Below are 10889 nucleotides of genomic sequence, written 5' to 3'. Positions count from 1 at the left end.
CGATCCCTGCTGTCCCGCACTGTGTCTGGGGGCTCTGCCACAAGCCCCCATTCCAAGCCCTGTTAATGTTGCCCCACCTGACCCCAGCATCCTTGCTCTTTTAAAAAAAACAACAAAAAACCCTGTACTCACCAGCTTCTGCAGTGGCTGTCAGGGCTTCTGGGGGTTCATAGCAGAGCTCCCCTCCCTCCCCCCGCAATGCAGTGGGAGGCAGCAGGGATCACACCCCTGCCTGGCAGCATCCATTGAATGCAGGGCTTTTTTCTTTTTCTTAAAGAGTCAGGACACTGGGGCCAGGCGGGGGCAGCCATTCACTGGGCTAGGACAGCAGGCAGGAGCTGGGGCCTGTTTGATTTGGAGATTTGGCTGATTCGGCAGCAGCCAAATCTCCAAATCAGATTTGGCCGAATCAGTTTGAGACAGTGATTTGAATCACGGAACCGAATTGCTGTCCTCCGAATCAGCCAAGTCCAAAGCGAATGCTAGCCACTTTGCACAGGCCTAGTAGACATGCCCACAGTAAACCAAATTCTCTTTGAGCAGGTAAAGTCTTTAAGCATACAGAAAGAAAACAGAAACTGGTATAAGTGATAAGAAACTGGTTCAAATCTGTAACACAATAGAAGCTGAGTGCACACAAACTGCTTTCAAAGTGGCCCAAACCAATTTACGATAAACCTGGATGGGATATAGCATCAGACTTTAACTGATTTAAGTTAAATTGATTTATTGAACTTATGTCCCAGATCCCCTCCAGATTCAAATTGTCACAGTCCCCCAGCATCCCAGGCTGCTTTGTACCTCCCACCTCCCTTGCAGGGTCCAAGCTGTCTGCTCCAACTGAGCCAGGACACGTGCTTTAGTATCCCCTGGCTTCTGGCCTGGGCCACTGCAGGCATGTGTCTGCATTTCCAGAATCAAAAATGAATATCTGTTCACTTGCTTATTGGTTCAGTCTGCAGCTTAGACGAATCTGTGAAGACTGAATCAATTTAGCCTTATGCTTTTTGACTGTCTGTACTTAGCCTAACAGATGAGTTCTGAATACAGTGGGAGAGGAGTTATTAAAATGTGTTCTCTGCTTTGCTTCAGAACAACTGATTCATTATGATGGTGATGTTCTAATTGGACAAATATCTTTCTTTTTCCCCTCAGATGAAAGCTGGAATCACAAAAAGTGCAGATGCAAAGACCTCAAGGCTCTTGTGGACTGGCTTAGCACTAATGTCCACTCAGGGTGGAGCCCTGGCCTGGTTCACATGGTGGGTCTATTCCTGGGATATAATGGAGCCAGTCACATACTTCATCACTTATGGGAGTGCCATGGCCTTCTATGCTTACTTTGTACTTACTAAGCAGGTAAATCCCATTATATGAATACATCTGAATTAATACTACATGGGAGATTTATTGTGAAGAGCAAACCTCAAAGCACCTGTTGTATAGAATTGTATTCAGGTTCAATTTCTTGTTCAACATAAGTTTGGCACAAACACTTGGATATCTGGATAACAATACAGGGTTTTTTCAGCTGTGTGATACTTCCTGTTCCTCAAGGGTCAGGTCTTGACCTGAACTGTTTTAAAAAATTTGGTTAATGATCAGGATTACATTTAATGACGTTACAATGAGAATAAGAACTGCCTTGCCCATTTTCTTTGACTCCTGGTACTTGGCTCAGGTGGTAATTGTATTTCAAACTTTGCTACAGAATGTGTAGTGAGCACACTGACCTACTAAAGGGGTATAGTCTGGTAATGATGCCAAAAAAACATCTTTTTGCTGATGTTCGTCTTTTGATGCAGGAAGTCAAAGTGTTTGGAAATTTTCAGGTGTTTCCATTGAAACACATCTACTTGAGCATGTTGCATTTTTTTTCTCCCTTTGTGGCCTATTTTTACTGCTTTTGGATATGGACAGGAGAGATCACTGGGATTGTAATGAGAGATGGCTAGAAGACTGGAGAAATGTTCTTAAATAGCAAAAACCCAGAACCTGGACAAGCTGTAGAATGTGGACAATAGTCATCAAGCTTTAAAAAGCGTTTTTGTTTCTCTCTTATGTCTGGGCCTCTACAGTGGATCACAAATCTTCCTTTTGATTCTGTATATTCAGTAACACAATAGTTTTTTGTTGTTGGGTGTGGAAGCAATTGGAGAATATCCAACACTTGCTTGCATCTTGGGTTACTGAGAGAATATGCAAAACATGTGAAATGTCAGGGTCTTGCGGTAAGAAGAAACATGTTGTTGCTCATCTGGTTTTGACTGAAAATTCTAACCCCCCTCCTTTTCTGTTGACACTCAAAAAGGAAAACCTACTTCTGTTCTCTGGGTAAACCACTCTAGATGCTACCAGTCTGATTTTCATTAATACTTAGCCTTGTCTGGGATGTTCACAAGAACCTTAAGGAGCTCTGAGCCCAGCTCCCTCCAGCACCTTTGAAAATCCCACCTTCTGACTCCAATGGCAGCTGTTGGTACTCAGCACTCCTAAAATCAGGCCACATACTTAATTTTTTCTAACTTCTATAGGATTGTGAGGGCATTTTAACTTGATTATCTTCATACAAAAAGAGTGATTTCAATAATAAAACTTGCCTGCATTTTAATATTTCTGTCTACCAACCTCCATACATTCAAACACCTGCATTGTTTTTTCTTTACCTCAGGACTATGTTTACCCAGATGCTAAAGACAGACAATTCCTTCACTACTTCTACAGGAAATCCAAAAGCCAGTATTTTGATGTGGAGCAATATAACAAATTAAAAGAGGATCTGGCAGAGGTACGTGCATACCTTGCAGACAGTCAATGCCATTGTTGTTTCACCATTTAAGAATCCTTACTAAGCCATGAGCCTAGTAGAAAGTAGCTTCTAGATGTAATTTACACATATTCAGAGGTAGACTGAATAAAGGCAGCATGCAAAAACCCCAGTATAACTAATTTATCATCTTCTTTAACATTTGTACTTATCAGTAATTTCCTTATTTTTTTTTCTTTTTGGTTTGCAATTAAATAAAGCCTTTCCACTATATCTGGTATTCTTGCTAGGCAGGAAGATGCTCTAGAATGATGCACGTTAACCTACATAATTTCTTATCTATACTTATTCAGATGTTTAGTTTTCACATTTTATTGTGTCGGAAAAGAAACAAGTAGTTTGTAACAAGTTTGTTTCAAAGTTGTTTTTGGATGGAAACCAGAATTCTGTCTCGTTCCCAAAAAATTAGCATGTTGAGATTGTTACTGTTGCTTCAAATGAGGCTGTTATATGTGCTGGACACCTAAGAAAAAAATTTAACCACATTAAAACCAATTTTTAAAAAAGCAATCAAATTAATTCATTAATAGATAACATGGTAAGTTGAAAATAACTCTTATCTGAGCTACAGCTTAAGGTATTTTTACTACCTGACAGTAACCTTCTGTGGGGAGAATTTTGCAACTGTGTTCTTACATGTAAAATATCATTTTCTGTCCAGTTGTTGGAAAAAATGGGCTTCACTTCATCAGCTAAAGGTGAGAGAGCATGGTGCAGAAGATACATGTTCAGTCTCCTAGAAGGATACTGGTTGCATCTATCTAAGCACTTTCTGTTGGTCAGTCTGTGTGGGAATGGCTTCTAAAAGGTTAATCCTTAAGAGTATTAGGATCAGGAGAATACATTTGTGATTCTTATAGAAAAATCTGTGGCATAAGGTTAGCATCTGGGAAAGCAGAGCCCTGGCTAGGAAAAAGTGATGTCGAAAGCATGAAATGAAGCTGAAAATAAGGGATAATGAAGGAATTAATGCAGGGAAGAAAAACATCTGTTTAATTCTCCCTTGTGTTCACAGGCTGAAGAATCCCTGAGACGCCTGCGTCAGCCCCTACACCTGCGTCTTCCAATCCAGGAAATACATGACAAAGACTAACGGGTGTTTCTGTCTCTCTTTCGCTCTCTTTTTTTTAAATATAATTGAATGTCCTTCCAGAATTGATTAAAACCTTTAGTTTTACAGAATGGGAAAACTGGATATTTTTGACCACTATAGTTTTGAAAATTACAATAAATGTTGTTGAGACTATTAGATAGTTGAGGGTTTTTTTTATAATCATGTAAGGAAATTCCCAAAACAACAAAGACACTTAACATGAAATCTAGTACACGTTTTGAAGGATCATGTCCATTTTAATGAACTGATGTGCACTAGGTCACAATGGTGTTCTAGCTTTTATTTTTTGCTAGGACTATTTGCTATGTTACAGGCCCGGAGCAGAGTGGTTAAACCATGTTATTATGGTTTCATAGCTATAAGAATGAGCCCTACGCTGGATTTGTGCCTAAGGATGCCACCAGCTAATGCAATTATTAACAGGTCCCTGGTTGTTCAAGGTGTGAGGTCAAAGGTGCCCAGACATGATGATACCCACATCATGTCCTTGTATACTGCTGGCTACAGAAATTGGTGTACCTTAACCAGGCTGGCCGCAGTGGTCTCTCAGACTTGGGAAGGACTTCTGACCTTTTTTAATTAGCTTCAGCAGATTAGTGGCTCAAATAATTAGGTACACATGCCATAAAACCATCTTGGAATTTATGGTCCAGAAATTTTATAGGTTAGTAGGTTTTCTAAGGTCATTATTCAGGTGATTCCCTAAATTCTTGCTTAAATAGGTATGGGGTTTAAATGTAGTGCTTTAGTCATGAATCAGGGCCAGAAAAGTTCTCAGTGCTATGCTGCTGGCTCCTATATATCCTCTGACACCTTTTCTTCAGGATCTCTTACTATTTATGAAAGGGGCTAAGTAATATCACCCCAAGCTGAAGCAGCCAGAGAATAATTTGGAATCTTATTTGACAGCATCAGCACTAGGGTTAAAGAAAATGAGGATTTGTTTCCCTCTCTCTGGCTCCAACTTTTAATAACAGTGCTACCCTACCTAACAAAGGCTTAGGCATGGAATCCTGTGCCCACAGACTTGGGATACTGACCTTCAGATTAAGTTACATAATCACAACTGGGTTTTAGAAAAGTAACTATTAAAATAAAGGTATGAGTCAGTTTAATATCAAACTGTTCTTGACATTGTGTTTTAATGAAACAGATGATCCAAATCACTAGTACGTTTAACAACCTTCTATCTGGTTTGTGTGATAAAGGTTAATATTTAAAATGAAAATCTTAAGTCACCCTGTAAATAGCCTGAGGCATGTACCTCTAAACTGATATTGAGATAAAAAAACAAACAAACAACTCAATGTTTCTACCATCTGCTATTTTCCTCAGTCAGTCTGTAGTGTATATTAACATTAACCTTGACATATGTACTCATCTTTTGGCAGCTAAAGAATAGGACTGTGCGAAGCTTCGGTAGCCAATTCAATTTCAAGGTGATTCGGCCCAATATGGGGACCAAATCTCCAAATCCAAATTGAATTGGGAGACAAATTAAAAGCTCTGAATCAATTTGAAGCATTCAGATTAATTCAGAAAAGATTCAGGTGCTTCGGAGATTCAGCCATAGACTACAGGCAGGTGACAGCTGCCTCCAGCTGATAAGTCTGTTGGGGCTGGGGGAGGGAAGGCATGTGGGGGAGGGAGGGATTGGGACTGGGACAAGCTGCCAAGCTGGGGAAGGAGGCAGAGGGGTGGGGGGCCACAGGATGCAGGCATGGCTCGCTCTAGGCAGAAGGGAGCGAGCGGCAGCAGGGCAGAGTCCCTGTTCCCAGCGCTGCCGCACCCGCATCTCATGACCTCCGCACTGGCTGGCAAACAGGGACAGAGCAGAGCCCCCGCTCCCAGCACTGATGTGGGCACGGTAGCACTGGGAGTGGGGGCTATTATGCCCTGCTGCCACCCGTAGTGAGTCGCACCTGCATTGCGTCCCGCCTCCCCCTCCTGCACCAGCTGGGAAAGCGGCAGCAGGGAAGAACTCCTGCACCTCCTCCTGCCAAGGCAGAGGCAGGCACAGCCAGAGGAACCATGGGAGAAGCCCCCATGGCTACCCTGCCTGGCCCCATCCCCTGCCCAGCTCAGCCTCTTGGCACCGTGTAAAAAAATATATATATATCTCTGCACTCACTGGCTCTGGCAGCAGTGATCAGGGTCTCTGAGGGCTTGTGGCAGAGCCTCTTCATGGCACAGATACAGCGCGGCTGGGAAGGGTGCCACACACTGTCTGGGAGCCTGGGCAGCTCCAGCAGTCATCCAGAGCCTGGCACAGGCGCTATGGGAGAACCTGCAGTTGCCCAGCTGTGCCTGCCTCTCCCCAGCCGATCCAAATCTCCTCGAATCTTCTGAAGCCGATTCGGTAAAATCGATTAAAGACGGTGATCCGAATCTCATCGCTGTCCTCTGAATCAGCTGAATCCAAATTGAATACTTCCCTATTCGCACAGGCATATTGGTACCTAGTTCCCGGAGTAGCCCTACTCTAAACAGACAGTGCTGTTTCTGAAATAGACTGGCATGCATGACAACTTATTAGAATAGGAGTCTTTCAAATTTACTGACACACTGTCAGGGAAAAAATTATAATCAAGCAGGGTAGATATCAATATTTGATCACTGAAGACTTCCATATTTCTAAGGTAATGTTTGCACTGGAGACTGTCAAGTTACTTAAATCACCTTTTAACTGAGCTAATTCAGTCATCAGAAATGGAGCTCAGTGCAGGTTAACTTACCCTAAGAAGCTGACAAATCTATTCAGCACTGTTTTCAAGTAATTTCAGATTGCAATCCTTTGGTGATTCTTATCTGAAGAAAAGACACAGGAAATTGTGGGAGAGTGGTTGGCTTGGGTTATAAAAAGAATATAATTTGAAATGAGTCTTTTCTGGGTTGTAAAAAGAATATAGCTATCATGTAAGTGAAAGGAGATCTATATTATATAGCTATTTTTCTGATTACAGCTGCGGTCTAATGTTGACGGATAAGGTACCAATCCAGTAAGGAAGAGCCCAAACACAGCTTGTTTTTAAAATTTAGATGTATCACAAATCATGTCACAAATTATACAAGATGGATGCCTAGAAAAACAAACTGCGCGTACACTGTAAAATGTATTAAAATATTTGTGAAGATACAGAAAAATTCCCGCAGATGAACATTACTTCCATTCTCAGTAAACTCTTGTCAGTGCAAAATAAAAGCAAATGCAGTTTTGAGAATCCGTAAAAAATTACAAAATGCATCATAATTAGAAAAGCAGACAACAAAAAACTATTCAAGCACCAACCAAACAGTGATTTACTGATTTCCATTTTCAGAACTTATGGCTCCCATCTTCATAGTATCTGAATGTTTTACACTATTAGTACATGGAAGTCATTATTACAATGATTGTTTTCAAATTCCCTGAGACTGCTATTGCTACAATGCTGATTTATAAAAAGTATTGCTTTGCTAAGTCTGAAATCTGATCCCAACATTCATCTTGTACAGCAGCGGTTCCCAAACTCTGACAGATTGCACACCACCAATTTAAAATGATACAACCTTAAGCACCACCACCAAATTTTTGTCATATAAAGTAATAATTAATTACACAAGATTATTAAACAAATTAATAATAAATCTGCTAACACATACCACTCACAAGTTGCCTGCATACCATTGGTGGTATGTGTACCACAGATTGGGAATTGCTGTTGTAGAGGAAGATTCATGGTTTCAATTAGGGGTGCACCGATATATTGGTTGGCTATTGGTTCGGGACCAATAAAAGGAGAAATTATGTTGTTGGCTTTTTTGATTGTTGTAACCAATAATTACAGCCACATGCCTGGAGTACCCTGGTGAGTGCAAGTCACAAAAGGACTGTTACTGGCTCCCGCTTCTGCTGCCATAGTAATGCTGCACACGCAGTAGGACCCTGAGTGCTGGGGCTGCTGCAGAGGCACTGGGACACCCATGGGCAGGGCAAGGCACGTGTGAGGGACGCTCCGCTGTGCTGAGCACCGGATGCCTTTGCAAAAGTGGTTTCTCCCCAGCGGCTGTGGGAGCTCAGTTGCATGGGGCCCGCCAGCACTGAGGCAGCAGTGTGCTCGGGTCCCAAACATGCCAACGCCGCTGTCTGCGTAAGAGTCCACCCAACCTACCTGGGATGGCAGTGCAGGCTGTGCAGGGCTGTGGCTAGGAGCCATAGGCAAGGGGGCAACGTGTGTGGGAATAAGGTGGTCACCACCTTCCTCATGAAGGGCCAGAGCTGGGAGGCATGTGTGTATTAAAAATGCAAAACAAACAAAAAAGGTTTATTTATGTCAATAGTTTAAAATGCCTTGCACGATTACTAAACATCAGTTATCGGATGAGCATCATCCAGCATGGCTGGTTAATTATCAACTATTGGTAATGGCCAAGAAAATCTTTATTGGTGCACCCCTAGTTTCAATAACTCTGCAGTTCTGAAACTGCAGTGAAAAACAGTATAACCGTTCACCCAGTGTAAATTTAGATCAACAAGAAGAAATATTTTTCATGTTTTGGAGTGTCTGTAAAATGAGATGTAGCTCTCACCGCTGCACATCTCTACTTGGACTTTGGAGGAAAGTACAACTTTCTAGTCAGCATGGAAGCAAAACAAGGAATCTGCTTCTTGCCTACTGCACTATGGTCTTTGCACATATCTACTTTGCGATGAGATACTTTCCTGTTAACCAGAGTGAGAAGTTCCGTGAACTCCAAGGATGAACCATAATGTTGTACCATCTCGCATAAGTCTTGAATGTACCAGGAACCATTTATAATTTCACGATGAGAAAAGTAACCTATTGCAGAACAAACACACAGGACTGCACTTAATTTTAATAAGACTAAAAATGTCAACCAACACCACATTCAGGATTCAGGACTCATTATTCATGACTTTTCTTATAGACTATATGAATATATTTTAAATATACACCTCTGCCTGTCTTATGTGCTGTTGGGTACTTAAGTCTTAGAGATGAAAACAGCAACTTGGAAAATCTGCATTTTAAAAAAAATTCAGCTCTGAAATTATTAGTCAGGGGTATTCTATTTCTGTCAAGAGTGATTTCAGTTGTGTTCCAATAAGACTATTGTATTATTCATTCTTTATGCTTTTTAAATAATGATTGAAAAGTTTAGTTGAGTGGAACTCTGATTCTATAGCAGAAAGCTTTTTAAGTTCACTGGCTACTGAATTACAGGAGAGCAGACAGAACTGGGACAATAATGCATTACAACTGAGAGCATCCAGACAAATGTGTGGGACCTTTACAAAAAAAATAAAAAAAATCACATGAGTCCAGAAATGCTAAAGAACATTTGCTGCTGAGGTAGCTCAGTGGCCAGGATACAACTGGAATATTTTATAATACAAACTACTTTTCAAATGGACATATTTAATTTATTTTGCCGCTGCCTGACATGTACAGTGCCAACAATGCAGATGTGGAAAGTGAGCTCTACTGGCTGCAGGACTGAAGAAACTCTGGAAAGTTACTACATTCTGCTTGCAAGCAGTAAAGTGGCACTGATACAGGTGTAAGACACCCACAACAACTGAATTCTAGAAGTTTAAATGCAAAGTAATGCTTTACCTTCAGCAACAGAGTAGCACATTAGAAAGTCGGCACCAGCAGGTAATGTATAGACACCAGCTGCATCTACTTCAGTTATGTTGCTGTCTGGCTCTTCTAATGCATAGTCCACTGCATCCTGAACATAAACTGCCTCATCATGTTTATCTCCACGACATGCCTAATAGTGAGGAAAAAGTTAGGTCTTAATATCTGCAGAGTAATCTCAGCTATTGCAAAACAACTCAAGAGTAGTCTCTCTCATTTCCCAAAGTGGTTCTTGCTCACAACCATGAATAAAGGAAGAATGACCTTTATTCTATTTTGTACATACCAGAGACTTTCATTGTTGGGACAGGCTGGTTAGTTGTCAGCAGTGTCAACTGAGTATCAAAACACAGTGGACACCACACTTGGTTATTCTCGAAGTGTTACTAAGAGTAATGTAGTGTGCTTTCATGGGAGTTTTTGATGGCTAAGGAGCAGGTTGAATGAACATGCGCACTCCTGTGGGAGAAGCCAGCAAAAGATGCTGGTACTGTCAGTGAAGCAGAAGGGCCTAAGTAAAAGGGCAAGAGGAGGAAACTCTCTCAGGCAGGCTGACAATCTATGGCCCACAGGCCAGAACCAGCCTGTGGAGCCAAAACAAAATTTCATCACTGAAGTCTACACTATTTCAACAGGAGGTGGAACACCACGGTATTGATGCTTTTAAGCTATAAGTGAATTCTTACCCTAAAATCAATTACACAGTTTCTTTTAAGTGTCTAGTTTGCTTTATGGGTGAGTCTATAATGGCAAAACCTTCTATTTGGATCATCCAGTTGAGGAACCAGGTTTCACCCATGGTTCCTGGCCTTTCCTTTACTCTACAAAATCCAAAATGGAGCTTATCTTTAAGATGAAATAACAGGCAGTTTGCTTCAGGGAGAGCCTCTGTGCCTGAAGGAGGTTTCACACCTAGAAAAGGAAAATTTTTTAAATGGTTCTACCATGGGAATGGCAACTTTGAGCTGAAGCCAGGACTGCTGCAATCACAGTCTCCTGGCAGGTCCTAGCCACTGCCACTTATTTAAAGTTACATTTACCAATTCCAACCCCATTTTAGTGCAACATGAGGTTGCAGGTTTCCTGTGCTAAGAGGCCAGAAGGTGATGTACTACAGGGCTCAAATTCATTGTTTTATGCAACAAAGATTTAAACAAAGATTAGAGCGGAACAAACTCCACTCATAGATTCATAGATGCTAGGGTCGGAAGGGACCTCAACAGATCATCGAGTCCGACCCCCTGCACAAGCAGGAAAGAGTGCTGGGCCTACATTACCCCAGCTAGATACACATCCAACCTTC

General features: G+C 41.6%; 2 protein-coding genes and 1 long non-coding RNA gene across 5 annotated transcripts in view; 1 reads left to right on the top strand and 2 right to left on the bottom strand.

Annotated features, from left to right (window-relative positions):
- MCUB (mitochondrial calcium uniporter dominant negative beta subunit) overlaps positions 1-4073 on the top strand; it is an 18756-nt gene extending 14683 nt beyond the window's left edge. The window contains exons 5-7 of the mRNA XM_019534120.1: positions 1156-1359; positions 2672-2788; positions 3843-4073. Coding sequence (XP_019389665.1) covers positions 1156-1359; positions 2672-2788; positions 3843-3920 — 399 coding nt within the window. The 3' untranslated portion in view covers positions 3921-4073. The remainder of the gene's footprint in view (positions 1-1155; positions 1360-2671; positions 2789-3842) is intronic.
- On the bottom strand, positions 3124-7512 carry LOC109309395. The gene is made up of 2 exons (XR_002100898.1): positions 6677-7512; positions 3124-3290 (listed from the first exon to the last, which is right to left on the bottom strand). It is a non-coding gene; the product is annotated as an uncharacterized LOC109309395 (long non-coding RNA).
- A 223-nt stretch (positions 7513-7735) lies between these two features.
- Positions 7736-10889, bottom strand: part of CASP6 (caspase 6) — a 15101-nt gene continuing 11947 nt past the window's right edge. For all 3 annotated transcript variants that reach the window (XM_019534118.1, XM_019534119.1, XM_019534117.1), the window contains exons 7-8: positions 9560-9719; positions 7736-8761 (exon numbers count right to left, since the gene is read on the bottom strand). In XM_019534118.1, the coding sequence (XP_019389663.1) occupies positions 8523-8761; positions 9560-9719 (399 nt within the window). In that variant the 3' untranslated portion in view covers positions 7736-8522. The remainder of the gene's footprint in view (positions 8762-9559; positions 9720-10889) is intronic.

The sequence above is a fragment of the Crocodylus porosus genome, unplaced genomic scaffold (assembly GCF_001723895.1).
Source record: "Crocodylus porosus isolate Cpor-Errol unplaced genomic scaffold, CroPor_comp1, whole genome shotgun sequence".
NCBI lineage: Eukaryota > Metazoa > Chordata > Crocodylia > Crocodylidae > Crocodylus > Crocodylus porosus.
The sequence above is the reverse complement of the archived record's forward strand: the minus strand, read 5'-3'. Positions and strand labels throughout refer to the sequence as shown.